A 20748-nucleotide genomic window follows, 5' to 3' on the forward strand; every position below is an offset into this window, starting at 1 on the left:
CCAGACCAGCTCTTTCATTTTATAGAAAAACTGAGTCTAGGAGTGATTTATTTATTTAATTTATGGGGGAACAGTGTGTACTTCCAGGACTTTTTTCCAAGTGTAGTTGTTGTCCTTTCAGTCTTAGGAAGGGCGCAGCTCAGCTCTAGGTCCAGTTGCCATTGTCAGTTGCAGGGGGTGCAGCCCACCATCCCTTTCGGGAGTTGAGGAATCCAACCAGCAGCCTTGTGGTTGAGAGCCCACTGGCCCATGTGAGAATCGAACCGGCAGCCTTCAGTGTTAGGAGCACGGAGCTCCAACCGCCTGAGCCACTGGGGCAGCCCCTCTACGAGTGATTTAGTGACTTTATCCCACAATGCTCCGTTATTTGTTGGTGGAGCTAGTAGTAATGAGATCTTTTCTCTCCACTTTACTGTGGCATCAGGGTATTTTTTAAAAAACGCTTTCTTTGTGTTATTTACTTTAAATACAATAATAAATAAGTGGAATTTTAAATTTTTATTGGGAAATGATTTTAAATTTATGGAAGCATTGCATATACAGTATAAAGAACTCCCTATATTTACCTTTTATCTAGATATATCAATTGTTAACATTTTTCCGTATCTGCATTATACGTGTACACACACACACACACACACACACACACACACACACACTGAATTATTTCAGGTTGAAGAGGCAGATGGATGAGGCTAACTTCACCATATACATATATAGTGTAAGATAAGGGAATTCTCTTACAAAACCATAGGACAATTACCAAGTTTGGGAAATTTAATATTGATACAATGCTATTTACTATATAATATACAGTCCACATTCACTTCTCACCAATGATTGCAATAATGCCCTTCTGGCAATTCTTTTTTAACCCCTAGATCCAATCCAGGTTTATATATTGTATTTAGTTGTCATGTCTCTCTAGCCTCCCTTTGTCTTCCATGACATGGGCATTCTTGTACGGGCCAGATGTTTTGTAGGAGTTTCTCAGTTTGGGTTTATCTGGTGCACGCATATCCTTAAGATTAGATTTGATTTATGTATTCTTATGGCAGAAATGCTACAGAAATGGCTTGGTTTCCTTCTTGGAACATCACATCATGAGGCACACGATGTTGGTTTATCCATTATTGATAGTAACATCTTTGACGTTCGGTTAAGTGGGGTCTTCTGGGTTTTTCAGCAGGATATTTTCAGCATAGCATAAGAAGTAAGAAAGTCTGCATGGCAGGAGATACCTAAGATCTATCTGTGACCTGCACCAGATAAAACTTGACATGAGAGAGGATTAAGTATGGTTCCTTACAGTGCTAGCCAGTGTGATTCAGTCCTGCAGGTGAGGGTCCACACCAAGGATCTCAGCTTGTGCAGTATCTCCAGGCTTCCTTCTCCTGCCAAGCCCTACGGTTTGCAGTGCTTGCATGGCAACCCTTGATGGGACCTGCTGAGTCTCTTTCCTAGGAAGCTAACACTGCGTAGATGTCCCTTTAGAGAAAAAGAACTCACAAAGCATTATCTCAAAATCCAAAAGCACGCGAGCTGGATAAAACCATGGTCTGCATAACATGAGCCCTTAATTGATTGGTTGCAGAGATGTTTGCTTAACAAGCCTGACTATTTGGCCTTCCTTATGGAATAGGCAATGTATTTCCGAAGGCTCCAACTATGGTTGCAGGGACCTCCTTTCCCCCATTTAATTCCTCTGCTCTCTCCTTTGCTGCAGTAATTAGCTGAATAAAAGGGATCTTGAAAAACATGGTTGTGGTTGTCTTCCTTAGGGGAGCAATCTCACTCTGATGGAGATCTTACCTGCTACCTACTCCCATCCCCTGCACTTCCTCTTACTAAGCTGGAACAATGTTTTAAAAAATTGACTTGGCAGAAATGTTCGTTCTTGATCAGTGATCAGTGGGCTGTCTAAAAAAGGTGAAGTCACATGGGACCATGGGTCTTCAAATAATATACTCGACCCTCTTTAGGGCCTGATCAGAAACTAACGAAATCCAAATAAAACAAAATGAACCAAGTAGCTCTCTACAGAAATGTTTTTAGTCCTACCTTCCAAACTTCAAAATAATTTAATAATGAGTTGCTGTTGGGACCAGAGCTTTTTCTCATGTTTTAGCATGTTATGGTTAAAAAGGATTATCATTAACAATGAACCTGCTAGCTGACTCAGTTTCTCCGTTACAAATGAATATACCCTCATATAAAGAGACATATTTGGAGCAAGCTGAAATTCATTTGGCCTTCTGGTTGAGTCAAAGCTATTTAGCTTGCAAGGAACAGAAGCATAATTAAACTAGCAGCAGGCAAGCTCATGGACATGGGACTGGGTCTCCTAGGAGTTAGAACTAGAGAGGAGTTCTGTATTCAAGGCCTTTCTGGAGTCAGTCATTATAAGAGTTCCTAGCTCTTCACCATAAATCTCTACAATTTCTGTGACTCAACTGCACTCCAAATGTCTGCTTCTTTCTGTTTTCTCACCAACTCACTCATTCTTCCAATTTCCTGAAGGAAATCTGATAGGACCAGTGATGGTGTCTAAGTTTGAGTTCTCCCAAAAGCAGATCCTGAAAAAAGGTTTGGGTGGAAGTAGTTTATTTTCATAGTGATGCCAGGGAGCATGGAGAGGGAAAAAAGACAGAAAGGGAGGAAATTCAATAAAAGATGTATGAATGAGTGGGTTATTGCTATGGAGCTCAATTTTACTGGGGACTCTCTGAGAGGATGTGTGGATCATTCTGTAGAATGGTCCTTCCCAGGGAGTGAGGAAATTGAGGCTGTATCCACCAACTCCTGCCCTTCATTAATTGGGGGACACTCTGAGGGCATTAAATTCCCTGGCGCTTCTGCCCTGCCCCACAAGTGGACATAGTGTACTCCTGTCAGTGAAATACCGGCATTTGAGGTAAGAAGCCTCTGGTGAATGTGGGAACGAGTAACTGTACACTGAAGCTGCAGACAATCTCCGGGGTGAGCTGAGGGGCTATGAGTGGGACATCAATAGTGAGTGATGCTACAGGTAGGCAAGCTGGGCCAGGCATCCTGGAAGGAAGATAGAGGTGCCATAGCACAAATTTGGCTGCCTAGACCAACACTTAAGCCAAGGCTGTATGCAGGGCAGTTCCCAAAGACAGGAATTATGACAAGACTGGTACCCTAAAGCTTATCTGCTAAAGCCCGTCTCTGAACAACCTATAAAGGACTCACCAATTCCCCCAGTATGCATGTACACCCATACACTAACATTCTAGGAGAGCCTCATGCTCATGGTACAGACGTTCTATTTTTATATCTGCAAATCTTTAAGGAAGCAATAGGTCCATCTGCAGAAGTGATTATTGCAATAATTTTTTAATCAAATTATGACTGTCACTCTGCTAAATATTCATCACCTTTTAAGATCTTGCCTTTGACGAATTTTCTAAAAAAATGAATTCATTACAAAAGAGCAGAAGGAATCCCCTATGTGGCCTAAAGAAAATCATTAAGTATTCCAAAAATACTTCAGAAGTGTTTTGTCCATTCATGCTGGAGTTGAGGGGATAAATAAATCAGGTTTTTTTGTTTCCCTCCTGTGTCCAAAACCAATTCAGATACAAGACATAAGAATCAAACAGATAGAGATAAAAAAATATCAGCTTTGTACTCTAAGATTGAATTGTAGAATGAAACTGTATGGCCATAATGGGCCCATGAAAACCTCCCTTCCAACCAGCACCCAATACCCAAAAATGCAGCCTTCCACTTGCAAGGGGAAATTATTCCCTGGGGAACTCAATACATGGAGTTTGTGAGAGTGTGTTAATTTTTGAGAGAGAGAGAGAGAGAGAGAGAGAGAGAGAGAGAGAGAGAGAGAGAGAGAGAGAGAAACTATAGAGCCACAGTGTTAGTTGGTCTTCTGGGAGACTGACTCTGAGACAGCTAAGAGTGCAAAAAGCTTTACAGGGGGTAAAGACTGTGAAAGATAAAATGGGGAAGGAAGCAGAATTGGGTCAGGAGATACTGGGATCTCAATGTAGATTTGACAAAATCTCAATCAACCCATTAGGGAGCTCCAGAGCAAACATTGCCTATTAAAGGAATCCCACATTAGGCAGAAATGGCCAGGTTTTAACAATATTTCTACATTCCGTCATTTGTTAGGGCTGCCCAAGAAGAACATAGCCTTCAAAATCTGGAGGATGTCAACTAACTTCACTCACTGCAACTGAGAGGCAACTTCTTTCTTGAAAGGTGATCCAAGCGCCATACCTCCATGGCTGCCACACACACCTATTCTGTGCCTTTCCCTAGTGTCTCTGATCAGAAAAGTTACTCCTTCACCCCTGGGGATGAGTAGAGAAGGGAGCAGAGAGAAGCTGGAAATGTATCTACCATGTGTTTCTTTCTTAGGGAATGAAGTGGAAATACAGAAAAAATATACCAATTGAGGAAAAGTCATTTATAGAAACATGAGGCATAAGAAATCATTTCCCCCACTCCCTGTGACCAATAACACAATCCCACTCACTTTCCAAGGAGGATGGTTCCTGTTAACTGGGGAAGACTTTATGTTGCTGAGCTGGGGAGCTAGAGTCACATTAACTGCCTAGAAAGATGGAAGAGAAAATGAGTAGGAGTGAGAATGAGGATCATGGAGCCAATGACACTGGACCTTGTATTAAGGAAAGACAGAGAGAAAAATCATTGCATCAGGAAGGCTAAGAGACTTGGGAGAATATAAATGTCAAATAGAGATTTTTAAGGTCGATTGCTTTGGGTAGTATGATGTAAATTCCTTCTTGGTCTCCACTGTGGAATCTTAAGAAAGTTTACATTGCCTTCAAATGCTTTTGTGAGAATGGATTCTTAATAGGATACTCAATGAGGTATAGACCTTTATGTCTGGATGAATATACCATGCAGCAGAGCTAAATAACTGAGACAGTAGTCTACTTCAGGTCTACAGGAGGCCAAAACCTACGCTCCCAACTGCTAGGTTTATATTGTTGGTTGGCTTCCAAAAAGAATTATTTTGCTCTGAATATGCCAGCATTATGGAGTTCCTTCTTTTATGAGATTATGTTCCAGAACTGGAGTGTGGACCCAGTAAGTGCATACCCACTCTATTTTGCCATAGTTGCTCCCAGAGTAACTCTACCTGGTTAGTCAACCCCCAAGGTTCCACATGACCTGATGAAGAACATAGTTGTGATCTTTTTTGTGCTTACATTTAGCTGTGACCATGGAATTTATCCTGGGTCCTCCTAGAATAGATTACAGGTGACCAGAAGCAGATAGTCCCTCTGGGTAGAATGATAAGCCCAAGCAGCCAACTCAATAGAAAGAAAATGCAGTCTCCGGTGAAGAGCAATAGAGAGAAGCCAAAAGCCCAAACCCTGGATACATAGAATGAATACCCCTAGTCTTCCCATCACCATCACTATTGTTGTTATTAAGAGTACATAGAAAAGAAATAGATTTTAGGAGTCAGAAAAGGTCTGTTTCTATCTCTTTGCCCATAGGCTTCAAAGATTATTGTTCATCCTACTCTGTCAAACACCCCACTGCTTCTGATTCTTCCAGGTACTCATTCCTTTGCCTCATTGCCCCCCTTTCTTCTTTCAATGCTAATACACTTTCTCCCTTTCCGTAGGCCATCCTTTGATCTTCTCTAACAAGAAACACGGCAGCACAGTGCACATAGTGCACTAAACCACCATAGACCAAGGCCAAACAAGAGTGGGGCAATCATTGGTCCATTTCTGGTCAGCAAGTCTCATGATTCCTTAATTCTCAAATAGGAAACCATTAAACAAAATATAAGCAAATAAAAATAAGTTATAATTATGACAATTCTAATATGTTTCATGTTAAGATTATATCAATTATAGTTGCAAATGAAAAATATTTCAGAAAACAGGTTAGCTGTTTAAAATACATTAGTACCTATCCAACACCATGGAGAGGAAGGTTTACATTTTCCTGTGACTTAGGAAACGTGCACTGTGGAGATGATGTTGAATTGAGGAATTGCAGTTCTACAAGTGGAGAAGATAGGAACTATATTTTAACTGTGCATATTTGCTGCAGAGGAGCCAATAGAGTGAAATGTTACAGATGCAGGAGTGTAGGGGGATACAGTTAATGACAGAAGGCCCAGAGGAGGGGAGAGGTGGTGGATTTACCTTACACAGGAGGAAGGATAGTGTTGTTGTTGTTTTAAGAAAGTCTACAAAAACTCTTCCCTCAAAGGTAGTCACTTACGAATTAACATCACCATTGGTTTTTTTTCAGCATTTGCCTTGCTTGATCATTCTGCAGTACTTAGTGTTGACTAGTCCTTCTTTGCCTTTTCTGTCTTTTCATGGTTTACCTATGATGTATCTATAGAGAAATATATAGACCTAACCACCCTCCTGGATTCTGTTGTTGGCCTCTTCGACTCTTGTTATATATACACTCCCCCTAGAGTTCAGCCACATGCATGGCCAATCCTAGTCTCTCTCTCTCTCTCACGTTTGAATTCTTTCCTATGTGAAACCAAGAACCTTCTTAGCCCAGGGTTTGAGCCCCCACTCCAGGGGATTCACCCCACTCTCGCATCAATATGAAGCGAAGCCTTATCTCCCATCTGTCTTGACATTTTTCCTCAAACAGGAAGGGTGTTCAGATGTTGGACTGCCCAAAATGATGTACACATAACCTAGTTTTTCTGACCCCCTTTTAGTAGATGCTGTTGGTGCTCTGCCCAGATCAACTTGATCAGCCAGGACATCCAAAAACACAGCTGATTATGAGTACTGCAGCTGATGTCTTATGCCTGTGACCTTCTCAGAAGGATTGTCCTTGGCTAACTGGGGCAGCCAATGATAGAGGCACAAAAGCCTGAATACTTTGCCCAGTCTCTGCAGAGAGATTTATGCTCCAGAATCTGTCTTGTATCAAGCCAAGGTTAGACTTTGCCTGAGATCACATCCTTGCTTGGTTCCTTCCCCTGCCCTATCCTGCTTCAGGTTTCTCCTGAGTACACTCCTTCAAAATCCCTGTCTTAGGCTGTTTCCAGGGAATCTAACCTAAGATCCATACTTAAAACAAAGTTGATTACCCTCTCTTTTTGTTACTACAACTCCTACTTCATTTCTTTTTAATGGCACTTACCACTCCATATAACTTTTTTTTTTCTTCATATGTCTATATACCTTAATAGGCTATGGAATCCTTGAGTGCAGGGAATGTGTGTATTTTTTTCCTCTTTTTAAACCCTAGCATATATGTAATAGGAACTTTAAAAAAAATGGTAAGCTGAATTTAATTGCCCATTTTGGGCTGCCAGATCACAGTGGGCTAAAGAATAAATAGAAGTGAGACAATAAATGTAGTTGTAGGCTATTCTTTCCATTGTTTAAATGTGCTTCGGAATGTCGTTATTGGATTACCTATTTTGTACCCCTACTCGATTATGGATGAGACAGCAAAATCAAGTTTTCAGTAATTAGTCTCTGGCCAAAAGGATTTCTTACAAGACATGAAGTTCATGCACCTGGTTAATTTCCCAAATGGATCAGATATGTATTTTCTTTTCTTGCTAGTTTCACTAGTTACCTATTCAGGAAGGGTTTAGGTTTAAAATTTTTTACTTAGCAATTTGTTCCATTCGAATGTCCCAAAATAAGACCGCATGGCTAGGAGTAAGGATTTCACACATTGTTTTTTTAGCATTTTTGAAGCCTATATTCCTTATCACTCACCTACTATGCACAATTATTTCATATTTGGCAAATGATTCCAGTTGTATTACCATGTTGCCTCATCTATAGGAGTTTGTGTATGGTGCATATGGGACAGTCATCAAGTTTACTGAGCATTTATTATGTATAGAATACTGTGATCAATTGTTGGGGGCCAGAAGGTTGGCAAGAAAGAATAGAAAGTGTCTCTATGCTGAAGGAGCTCCAGGTAGCTAGAATCATGGCATACATACCCTAGGATCATTTACAGTGAACCTCATCAACCAGTTTCAAATTAATTAATAATTAATACTAAGCCTGTAATGTCCAAGAGGATATAGCATGATGGGATGATAAGCAAGCACCAGGTCAATTAAGAAAGAAATTTTTTTTGGACAGAAATTTTCCTCAAGTGTGCTTATAAGCCTCATTTTTTAAAAATTTATTGGGGTGACAATTGTTAGTAAAATTACATAGATTTCAGGTGTACAATTCTGCATTACATCATCTATAAATCCTATTGTGTGTTCACCACGCGGAGTCAGTTCTCCTTCCATCACCATATATTTGACCCTCTTAACCCTCATCTACCACCGCCTCCCCAGTTACCCTCTGGTAACCAGTAAACTATTGTCTGTAGAAGACACTTTTCAAATATTCCTGTCTAGCTTATGTCCTCTTTCTCAGATTGGAGGTATCTGTTTGTTCATCTTTTCCATCATACTTGTGTGTAGGAACTGTGACCTAGTCAATTTATATTCCTAGGCACAGAACACTTCACAAAACCCAATATAATTTGTTGAAAGAATGGTTATTGGGTTAAAAATTCAAAACTGCATGAATGCTGCTTTCCCAGAATATTTTAATTGAAGTTTATTTCTTGATTTCTAGTCCTAAAAAGTATTTTAAATTGGAACTTTTACTTCTCCATAAACTTTGTAGAAGAATTAAACTTCGGGGAGAAAAGAAATCTTGCACCGAGGATTATCCCACAGAAAAAAAAGAGAATAAGTCTCTTTGTTGCATGTGACATCATTAATATATAATAAATTGTAAAGTGAAAACAACATTACAAAAAATAAATGTTGAAATACAGATAAAAGGGAAGGAGTCTATTTCTTCTCAGGCAAGGCAGTAGCTTTACATATTAATGAAATTTGAATGCCTCAACGTAAGAAAAATGATTGGAATACACAGCAATAACTTAAAAATGAGTATACTTTAAACAGCCTCTCTGATGAATGTGTGATTATGAAGAATCAGTCAAAAAGGCTAGTCAGCCATTGTTCCACTTTGAAGTTCCCAGGAACAGGATGACTGATGGCCCTCAATTTACAAAGGCACACTGAGGGACTAGCAAAACGGAAGACACAAAAAAAGTTTGCAGGTTGACTTGCTGAAATACACAAAGACATCAGTCTAGAAGGTGAGAACTGCAATTCTGGTAAGTGTGAGAGATAGGGACGTGTACACATTTTATAAATATCCCCACCATTCTGGAATATTTATTGAAAGTGAGACAAAATGAAAGGGAACTGAAAAAGACAATTAGATGCATACAGACTGGTGAAGAGATGAACACATTTGACAGCATTCAATGAATTGATGGACTATGGCAAATTACTATACAACATAAATTGGCAAAGATTTTCGGTAAATGGTTTAGGCTTAGCAGGCCATATGGTCTTCCTTGCATTACAAACTCTGCTTTTCGAGTGCGAATGCAGGCACGGACACTAGCTAACTGAATAGGTGTGACTGTTACAATAAATCTTTGTTTATAAAAGCACAAAGAGGCCAACTTTGCTATGCACGAAGGAGTTAACCAACCAATATTTGAAACAAAACATTGTGAAAAAAAATCAGATTGGGTAAAAGACAGTATATCAGTGAGTGAGTGTGTCTGATCAATAATTTTTGATTCACTAACTGTTGTTGAACTCACAGTCTGTTCTTACTCTATTTGGTACAACACTTACCACAGAGCATGGCGCAGTGAGTTATTTAAATGGAGGCATGAGTGTTATTTTCCGGTGCCCAAAGTGATTCCAAAGTGCAGCCCCGTTTAACAACCAGAGTGCTAAAGTGTGCTTCTCAAAATTCAGTGAACACAATGGGATTTACAGATGATGTAATACAGAATTGTACACCTGAAATCTATGTAACTTTACTAACAATTGTCACCCCAATAAACTTTAATTAAAAAAATAACTAAGTGTTCATATTCATCACCTGGGGTCTTGTGAAATGTACATGCTGATTCAGTAGGTCTGCGGTGGGGCTTAAGACTCTCAGGAGAGGCTGAAGAGGCTGGTTCACAAAACACACTTTGAGAGGCAGGTTGTAATTGCCAGGGAAGCCTAGGTCCTGCCCCCGAGACTGATGTCATTGGCCCGGGTTGTGTCCATACCGAGGAGAGTTTTAAAAGGTCTGCAGCTGCTTCTAATGTACAGCAAAGCTTGAGAATCTCCATGCGAAGTACATAGTGATTTAAGGATTGTAATGATTATTTTCTCAGTGGCCGAAGGCGGTCCCCTCCTCCCATTCCGCAGCACCCCGACTCCTCCCTCTCCTTTTCAGGTCCCAGCATGCAGATGATGGTGGGATCAGGATTAGCACTTTATCTGTTCACTCTTTCCCACCTCTGAGGAGTCCGATGTAGTTCCTGCGGGAAAGAGGCTTAGGCATTTGGGCTTGGGAAGAAGAAACAAAAAGCGTTCTAGGGGGCGATTTCCAAAAAAAGCTGGTTGAAACAGAATGGCCCTGGGATTACCAGGGAAACTTGTCACTGGAAAACTCGCCTCCAGTCTGGGGCCTGAGTGTGCAGCAAACAGCCAGCTACCCTCCTGGGTCCTGGCAGCACCTGGCAACCAAGCAGCTATGAAGGATTTCTCCTTCTCAATGGGCTGGACTAGAACGTGGGTGGAAATGCAAGAGAGACCTCTAGTGGCAAAGTATAGACATGAAATCATCTCCCTGAAGCATAAACCCCACACAGCAATCCGGAATAGGTGATGATGATGATGATGGCAATAATGTCCGCTTAGAAATAATATATATAGTGTATGTGCCGGGCACAGTTGTAAGCGTTTTAAAAAATACTCATTTAATCTCCTTGGCAACCAAATGCTATTAACAATTTTATTATCCCTATTTTATGTGAGGAAACTGAGACACAGAGAGGATAAATAACATGCTGAAATTCACCCAATTTAGTGAGTGGCTAAACTGGTATGTGAATCCAGGCAACGTGAGGTTCAGAAAACACTACAGCAAACTGCCTCTCCAATGCAGGAAAGAAGGAGGATTGTCAGCCAATTTACAGTTATAAACACATACAGATGCTCGCCCTGTTCTTCCTCGTATCTAGAGGAGAGTGATAATTTATATATCTCAGACGAAGTCAGAGAGAGGAGTGGTCCTCACAGTAGAGAAAGAGAATGAAAAGGTCAAGTTTGACTAAGAGGAGGAAAGGGGCAAGAGCATTTTATGGAAACTAAGTTAAAGGGACATAATCCTCACTTAAAAGAAAGTATTAAGGTACAATCGTGACAAATGTGAAAGGTAATTACTAATGTGTAAGTAAGCTTCTCTATATATTAGTAAACGTTCAAATCTGCACACTTTACATAGTCTCAAGCTAGCCAAGCGTCGGAGGTAAGACGTGGAAATCTGTAATTTTTCACTTTTATCTTTCTGACCACACCAGGCACAGAAGAAAACTGTTTTGAGTATTTTTCCAAGGCAGGGACAATCTGAAGGGTACAGGTTTCATCTGGTCAAATAGAGTGGACTGTGAGAGAGGCTGAGTTTTCAAAGGGGAGGGGGAAAAAAACAACAAGCACATCTATCATTTCCTTAAGGAATCGTTTCATTTTTTTTTTTAATTCATTGGGGTGACAATTGTTAGTAATATTACATAGATTTCAGGTGTACAGTTCTGCATTACATCATCTATAAATCCCATTGTGTGTTCACCACCCGGAGGCAGTTCTCCTTCCATCACCATATATTTGATCCCCCTTACCCTCATCTCCTACCCCCCAACCCCCTTACCCTCCGGTAACCACTAAACTATTGTCTGTGTCTATGAGTTCTTGTTTCTCATTTGTTTGTCTTGTTCTTTTGTTGTTTTTGGTTTATATACCACATATCAGTGAAATCATATGGTTCTCTGCTTTTTCTGTCTTACTTGTTTCGCTTAGCATTATACTCTCAAGATCCATCCATGTTGTCACAAATGTTCCTATATCATCTTTTCTTACCGCTGTATAATATTCCATTGTGTGTACATACCACAACTTCTTTATCCATTCATCTATTGAAGGACATTTTGGTTGTTTCCACATCTTGGCCACCGTAAACTAAGCTGCAATGAACATTGGAGCACACGTGTCTTTATGTGTAGATGTTTTCAGATTTTTTGGGTACATACCCAGGAGAGTGATTGCTGGGTCATATGGTAATTCTATTCGTAATTTTTTGAGGAACCTCCACACTGCCTTCCATAGCGGCTGCACCATCTGCATTTCCACCAACAGTGTATGAGGGTTCCTTTTTCTCCACAGCCTCTCCAACACTTGTTACTATTTGTCTTGTTGATGATAGCCATTCTGACTGGGGTGAGGTGATATCTCATTGTGGTTTTTATTTGCATTTCTCTGATGATTAGTGATGTTGAGCATTTTTTCATGTCTATTTGCCATTTGTATGTCCTCTTTGGAGAAATGTCTCTTCAGGTCCTCTGCCCACTTTTCAATTAGGTTGTTTATTTTTTTGTTGGTGAGTTTCATGAGTTCCTTGTATATTTTGGATATTAACCCCTTATCAGAGGCACTGTTTGCAAAAATCTTCTCCCATTCAGTTTGTTGCCTCTTTATTTTGTCAACGGTTTCTTTTGCTGTGTAGAAGATTTTAAGTTTCATATAGTCCCATTCGTCTATTTTAGCTTTTACTTCCATTGCCTTTGGAGTCAAATTCATAAAATGCTCTTTGAACCCAAGGTCCATAAGTTTAGTACCTATGTTTTCTTCTATGCAGTTTATTGTGTCAGGTCTTATGCTTAAGTCTTTGATCCATTTTGAATTAATTCTGGTACATGGTGACAGATAGCAATCCAGTTTCATTCTTTTGCATGTGGCTTTCCAATTCTCCCAGCACCATTTATTGAAGAGGCCGTCTTGCCTCCATTGTGTGTTTTTAGCTTTTTGTCAAAAATTATCTGTCCATATTTATGTGGTTTTATTTCTGGGTTCTCAATTCTATTCCATTGGTCTATGTGTCTGTTTTTCTGCCAAAACCATGCTGTTTTGATTATTGTAGCCCTGTAGTACAAGCTAAAGTCAGGGAGTGTGATACCTCCAGTATTGTTATTTTTTTTTTTAAATTGCTTTGGCTATTCGAGGTCTTTTGTGGTTCCAAACATATCTGATGATTTTTTTGTTCTATTTCTTTAAAAAATGCCATTGGGATTTTGATGGGGATTGCATAAAATCTGTATATTGCTTTGGGTAATATGGCCATTTTAACTATGTTGATTCTTCCAATCCATGAGCATGGAATGTCTTTCCATTTCTTTGTGTCTTCTTCAATTTCTTTCAAAAATGTCTTATAGTTTTCAGCATATAGGTTGTTCACATCCTTGGTTAAGTTTATTCCTAGGTATTTTAATCTTTTTGCTGCAGTTGCAAAAGGAATTGTTTTTTGTATTTCTTTTTCTGAGATTTCATTGTTAGTATATAGGAATGCAATGGACTTTCGTATGTTGATTTTGTAGCCAGCAACTTTACTGTATTCGTTGATTGTTTCTAATAGCTTTTGATGGAGTCTTTAGAGTTTTCTATATATAGCATCATGTCATCTGCAAAGAGTGATCATTTAACTTCTTCATTCCCAATGTGGATGCCTTTTATTTCTTTCTCTTGCCTGATTGCTCTGGCAAGGACTTCCAACACTATGTTGAAAAGCAGAGGTGATAGGGGACAGCCCTGTCGTGTTCCTGAACATAGAGCAAAGGGCTTCAGTTTTTTACCATTAATTATGAGATTAGCTGAGGGCTTGTCATATATGGCCTTTATTATGTTAAGGTATTTTCCTTCTATACCTATTTTATTAAGTGTTTTAATCATAAATGGATGTTGTATCTTGTCAAATGCTTTTTCTGCATCAATTGATATAATCATATGATTTTTGTCCTTTATTTTGTTTATGTGATGTATCACATTGATGGATTTGCAGATGTTGAACCATCCTTGTGCCCCAGGGATGAACCCCACTTGGTCATGATGAATAATCTTTTTAATGCATTGTTGTACTAGATTTGCTAGAATTTTGTTTAGGATTTTTGCATCTGTATTCATCAGAGATATTGGTCTGTAGTTTTCTTTTTTTGTGTTGTCCTTACCAGGTGTTGATATCAGGGTAATGTTGGCCTCATAAAATGAGTTAGGGAGTACTGTCTCTTCTTCAAGTTTTTGGAAGAGTTTGAGCAGGATTGATATTAGATCCTCTTTGAAGGTTTCGTAGAATTCACTAGTGAAGCCATCTGGTCCCAGGCTTGTGCTTTTGGGCAGGTTTTGGATGACTGATTCAATTTCATTACTGGTGATCGGTCTGTTTAGATTTTCCAGTTCTTCATTGTTCAGTCTTGGAAGGTTATATGTTTCTAAGAACTTGTCCATTTCTTCTAGGTTATTGAATTTGGTGGCATATAGTCCTTCATAATATGCTTGGATGATCCTTTGTATTTCTGTAGTGTCCGTGATAACTTCCCCTTTTTCATTTCTGATTTTGTTAATTAGTGTCTTCTCTCTTTTTATCTTAGTGAGTCTAGCCAAGAGTTTGTCAATTTTGTGAATCTTTTCAAAGGACCAGCTCTTTGTCACATTAATTTTTTCTATTGTCTTTTTGTTCTCTATTTCATTTAATTCTGCTCTGATTTTTGTTATTTCCTTTCTTCTGCTGACCTTGGGTTTCACTTGTTCTTCTTTTTCTAGTTCTTTAAGGTGTAACATGAGGTTGTTTATTTGGGATTTTTCTTATTTCTTGAGATAGGCCTGTAATGATATAAATTTCCCTCTTAAAACTGCTTTCACTGCATCCCAAAAACTTTGGTAGGATGTATTTTCATTGTCATTTGTTTCTATGTATATTTTGATCTCTCCTCTGATTTCTTCTTTGACCTGGTCATTCTTTAAAAGTATGTTGTTTAATCTCCATGTGTTTGTGTTTTTTCCTGCTTTCTTTTTGCAGTTGATATCCAATTTCAAAGCCTTGTGATCAGAGAATATGCTTGGTATGATTTCAATCTTCTTAAATTTGCTGAGGCTGATTTTATGCCCCAGTATATGGTCTATCCTTGACAATGTTCCATGTACACTAGAAAAGAATGTATATAGTCTGATGTTTTAGGATGAAGTGCTCTATATATGTCAATTATGTCCATTTCATCTAATGTGTCATTTTGGGCTGCTATTTCGTTATTTATTTTCTGTTTGGATGATCTATCCATAGCTGTCAGTGATGTATTTAGGTCCCCTAGTATAATTGTGTTTTGGTCAATTTCTCCCTTTAGTTCTGTTAGTAGTTGCTTGGTATATTTTGGTGCTCCCTGATTGGGGGCATAAATATTGATGACTGTTATGTCTTCTTGTTGTATAGTCCCCTTTACCATTATGAAATGTCTATCTTTGTCTCTTGTTATCTTTTTCACCCTGACGTCTGTTTCATCTGATATCATTATGGCTACACCTGATTTTCTCTAGGTACCATTTGCTTGGGGTGTCAATTTCCACCCTTTCACTTTGAGTCTATGCTTGTCCTTGAAGTTGAGATGTGTCTCTTGGAGACAGCATATGGTTGTGTTTAGTTTTTTGATCCAATCTGCTACTCTGTGCCTTTTTATTGGTGAGTTCAGTCCATTTACATTTAAGGTGTTTATTGATATATGAGGATTTCCTGTCATTCTATCTTTAGTTTTCTGGTAAGGCTGTGTCTCCATTGTTTCTTTGCCTTTTTGTTGTTGTCTGTTATTTCTGTGTGGTGGTATTCTATGATGTTTCCTTCTGTCTCTTCTTTTATTACAGTATGTATTTCAGTTCTGAATTTTTCTTGAGTGGTTACCCTTTAGTTTAAGTAAAAGAAAGTTTGATATTTAGAGTATTCCATTTTCTTCAGCACGCTTACTTTCTTCATTCCCATATTCCGGTTCAGGCCTTTACTCTCCCCCTTTTTATGTTTTGGTTGCCACAAATTGTCCCTGTTGATGGTGGTCGAATAGCCTCCTTAATATTCCTCGTAGTGCAGGTCGTGTATTAGAAAATTCCCTCAGCTTCTGTATGTCTGGAAAGGTGTTTATTCCTCCTTCATATCTAAAGGATATCTTTGCTGGATATATTATTCTTGGCTCATAATTTCTCTCTTTCAATAGTTTGAATATTTGGTTCCACTCCCTCCTGGCTTGTAGAGTTTCTGCTGAAAAATCTGATGATAATCTAATGGGCTTTCCTTTGTAGGTTACCGTCTTCTTTTCCCTGGCTGCCTTGAGGATTCTTTCTTTGTCGTTGATTTTAGACAGCTTCAATACAATGTGCCTTGGAGAAGGCCTGTTAGGATTGAGGTAATTAGGTGTTCTATTTGCTTCTTGGATTCGAGGATCCAGTTCTGTCCACAAATTTGGGAAGTTCTCATCAACAATTTATTTGAATATATTCTCTGTTCCCTTCTCTCTTTCTTCTCCTTGTGGTATGCCCATTATTCTTATATTGCTCTTTCTGATGGAGTCAGAAAGTTCTTGTAGAGTTCTTTCATTTCTTTTAAGTCTCAAGTCTGTTTCTTCTTCCATCTGTGTAATTTCCAGGTTTCTATCTTCGATTCTTTCCTCCATCTGGTCAACTCTACTACCTAAGCTGGTTATTTCATTCTTAATTTCTTCTATTGAGTTCTTAATCTCCAGAAATTCTATTTGGTTCTTTTTAAAAATTTCAATCTCCTTCATAAAATGCTCATGTTGTTCTTTGATTGCGTTTCTGAGTTCATTAAACTGCCTTTCTGTGTTTTCTTGCATCTCGTTGAGTTTTTTCAGAACTGCAGTCTTGAATTCTCTGTCGTTTAAGTCACATATTTCCATATCTTTAAGTTCCTTTTCTGGAGACTTTTCACTTTCTTTCTGAGCTGTCTTGGTGCCTTGGTTATTCATGGCAATTACTGATTTATTATTTCTCTTCCTAGACATCTACACATTGATAGGAAGAAGAGGTCTTTCTTTTGTTTTCCAGTACTTGTTGGTAGAATGTTTTATTTTCTCTCTGACTGCAGGCTTTTTTTCTCTCTCTCACGGTAGTGGTATGTTTTCTCTGCACTATTCCAGCTTCTCACACAATGGGGGGATTCCCTGGGAGACGGGGTTCTCCTCTGTTAATAGTTCACTTGGGTCACAGGGCACAGTGTCTGTGTGTGTATGCGGAGAGCTTTTGAGGTTCCAAAGCTCTTCCTGCACCAGATTCAGAGCCCGTGTGTTTCAGCAGTTCTGTTTACTCCTGCAGGGATCCGCCCAGATAGGTGGGGTCAGGGGTTGGGTGAGTTGTGAGAGGTGGCCCAGAGCAATGGCAGCGACCACCACCACAGCCGATCCTGCTTCCACAGCTCCATCCCCTCTGCCAGAACTAGTTGGGCTGCGAATCTGTGTCTGCGGTCCACAGTTCTCAGAACAGCAAATATTCTGTTCTTTTGATCTGACACTGCTACTGTTCCGCTTCTAGCACCGGGCACGTGGGGGCGGAGCGAGCTCTGGGAGGTTAGGGAGGGGGTGGCTAGTCTCAGTGCCTAAGGCTTCCGTTCTCTGCTCAGCAGTGAGGGCTTAAACCACCGTTTTCAGCCTTCTTCCCTCAGTCTTTGCTCTGAGGTCTCTGCCGTGAGCGTTGGGTTCAGCCTTGTTATATGGTTCCCCCTCAGCCCTGTGGGCCATACGCGGAGCCCTAGCAGTCCGAGTCCTTCCCTCTCCCGCAGCTGCGGTAGCTCCGGGATGCAGCGAGCTCGGAGCACTGAGCTAGGTCTGCGTCCTGCGCCCGCCCACGGCTTCGTCTCCGCTCTTCTCCCTCCCCTCCTCCCCTGCTCACATGATTCGCCCTCCTTTCAGTGAATTCAGTAGTGGGCCTCTTCGTCTTGCCTGTCTGCTGTGCAGGGAGTCCTTTGTGGAGTTATTGTTGCTCGATTAGTTGTAAATTCCAGGGGAGCTTTACAGAGGCTCACCTCACGCTGCCATTTTGATCTCATTTTTTTAACTGAGAAATAATTTCTTTCTACCCATAGCCATGAAGACAAGGTAATGGTTTAACTCCTCTCCACATCTTGCAAAGAGAAACCAGAGGGCACACAGAGTTTAAGAACAGGCTGATTTGGAGAAACACTCTGAGCAGACACAGCTGGCTGTGGTCTGGAATGAGGTCATGGTCCAGGTGGGGCCAGGAGCCCCCTACCTGTTCCAACACCTCAACCCATCCTCTATTGTTAGGTTCCTTGGTCTTGGGGCTGGCTGGGCCATACTGTGTCTCTCTACTCTCTTTAGGGTGAGCTTAGCCAGTCCCGTGACCTCAATGCCCCTTATAGCTGATGTGTCCCACATGTGTATTTCCAAAGGTGACATCCCAACTGAGCTCCAGATTCATCTTTTTCTGGCTCTCTGCATGACATTTCCACTTGGACATCTAATGGGCACCTCAGATTTTACAGGCCACGCCTACCCCACTGCTCGTGTTCCCCCGCATATGTCCCCAGATTAATAAATGGCAACTCTTTCAACCCGGGTGTTTAAGTCCAAATACCAGAACATGCATTACTTTTCTCAAGTCCCACTAGTCACCTCTGGTCCTTTAAGAAAATCTTGTTTATTCATCCAAATCTGTCTAGAATTTGTCTATGTCTCTCCATTTCTACAGCCTCCACTCCAGTTCACACCCTTTGTCTCTCACCTGGACCAGCTCTGTTATCTCCTGTCTGCTCTTTCAGGTTCCACTCTCCACCCTCGACATTCTCCAAAGCAGCCAAAATAACTGACTTAATATTCAGGGTGATTTCTTCTAATTAATATTCAATATTCAATATCACAATTTTGACCTCCAACCACGAATTTGTATTTTGAGCCCTCTGGTGGTAATTTTTTGTATTTATTTATATTTTCTGGCACCCTGTTGCTTTATAACAAGAATTGGTACCAATGAACTAGAAATCTCACCTGCCTGTATTCTAACACACGCCCAGCATTGGTGCCCACAGAAAGTCAGCCCCACGTCTATGGGAAAGCCCGCCCTACCCACAGGTACATTATCACTGCAGCCCAGGGTGAGCTTGCCAAAGAGGTGTTCTGGCAAGCTGGCTTCCAAGGCCCCCAATTTGCTACCTAGAATTAACTGATACCATTTGAGATAAAGGGAATAACACTTTCATTTTAATCCCTGTCCAATTCCATTCTCTTCACTCTTCCTCCACAGGCCACCACAGTCGTGATTTCAGACCAGTTTTTAATTGGTTTACCGAGCACACACTTACAGATACCAGGGCCCCAGAACACCCATCTCAGCGCACCTCCACATACCACGGTGTTTATAAGGCAAAGATTAACTGTATTTATCTGGGACCCACGAAATACCTCCTCGCTCCATCCACGGAGATCCGGAGCTGCATGTGGATGGGGCATGCGTGGCTGGAGAGGCTCCTGGATACTTGTCTTAAACCTGAGAAGGTGACGGTTTTGCACACACCAATCACCCAGACACCATTATTTATTTGAATCAAGAACCATTAACTTTATTGGAAAAAATGGTAAAATCTGAAGGAAAAGGTTAAACGTTTTGCAAGGGAAATTCTGCAATGTGCATTAGAAACATGGTGACCAGGGGAAGTCACCCAATGGCTATAGGGCAGGCGTCCAAGGTCAGTTCTTGTCGCTGTCACGCACAGCGAGCTTAGCACATAGGTCCTCTGCCAGGCCGGTTTCCAGGGCTCCCATCTTGCGCAGGTTGGTGATGTGGTCCTCTAGCTCTTTGATGAACTTCATTTGCTCTAACAGGTAGTGACTCTTGAGGAAGTCGCACAGGTGGGCGTCCTTCATCTCGGTGGCCAGCTGGTGCAGATCGAATAGGCTCTGGTTCACGCTGATCTTCAGGTGGAAGGCGCACTCCATGACGGTTAAGGCGTTCTCCCAGCAGCTGGGGTCAGGACTGTAGATATCCTGCAGGCTGAGGCGGCCCCCGCGCTGGTTCTGCAGCCACATCAGGCTCTGGGCATGCTGCAGCTCCTGGCTGGACTGCTGCAGGAAGAACTGGGCGAAGGGCTTCCAGGCCACGTCTTCGCAGTTGAAGTAAGAGGCCATGGTCTCGAACTTGTGAGAGGCATAGAGCTCCAGGGAGATCTGGTAGTTGATGGCGGCCTCGCATTCGGGGTGGTAGTTTTCGCTGACAAACGGGGGCGGTGCGGTCGTCATGGCTGGAGGTGCGGGCCCAGGCGAGGGCGAACGCGGCGGCTGGGCCTTGGAGTGTCGCAGGAGCAGGCGACCAGGGCAGCCAGAAGCTGAGTCCACTGGGGTTTGCCCAGGTACCTCAGCAAACTCCCGGAATGGACCAGGAGGACGCCCTCTGCTGGGCTGCGAGGCAGGGCGGAAGCTTTGGGAGGGGACCGGAAATGAGTTCCCTTGAGGGCTGGGGGGCAGGGTGGAGGCCTTTGTGGTTCGGGGGGGGGGGGGGGCGAGGGGCCAGGCGAGGGGGCTCTGTGTTCCAGGGTCCATCCCAGCCTTGTGAGCGCAATGGACTCTGTGCCGAGCACTTGGCATATAAAAGTTTTAATTTAGCAATTTATTATTTTCCAAGGACTTTCTACTATTCTGGTTACTCCCTTTAATAGCACCCTGATCTCATGTAAAAAAATAAAAGATAATTATTCTTAAAATTGTGAGAATATTCATTTCCAGTTTTTGGTAAAATTCTCTTCCTTTTCATGTTACATATATATATATATATATATATATATATATATACAC

General features: G+C 41.1%; 1 protein-coding gene across 1 annotated transcript; it reads right to left on the reverse strand.

Moving 5' to 3' along the window:
- Window positions 1-19647: 19647 nt before the first annotated feature.
- Window positions 19648-20196, reverse strand: LOC117026920 (ferritin heavy chain-like). The gene has a single exon (XM_033114180.1). It carries the CDS (start codon window positions 20194-20196, stop codon window positions 19648-19650), a length of 549 nt encoding a protein of 182 aa, XP_032970071.1.
- Between the last annotated feature and the right edge of the window lie 552 nt (window positions 20197-20748).

The sequence above is a fragment of the Rhinolophus ferrumequinum genome, chromosome X, assembly GCF_004115265.2.
Source record: "Rhinolophus ferrumequinum isolate MPI-CBG mRhiFer1 chromosome X, mRhiFer1_v1.p, whole genome shotgun sequence".
In the NCBI taxonomy this organism is placed as follows: Eukaryota; Metazoa; Chordata; class Mammalia; order Chiroptera; family Rhinolophidae; genus Rhinolophus; species Rhinolophus ferrumequinum.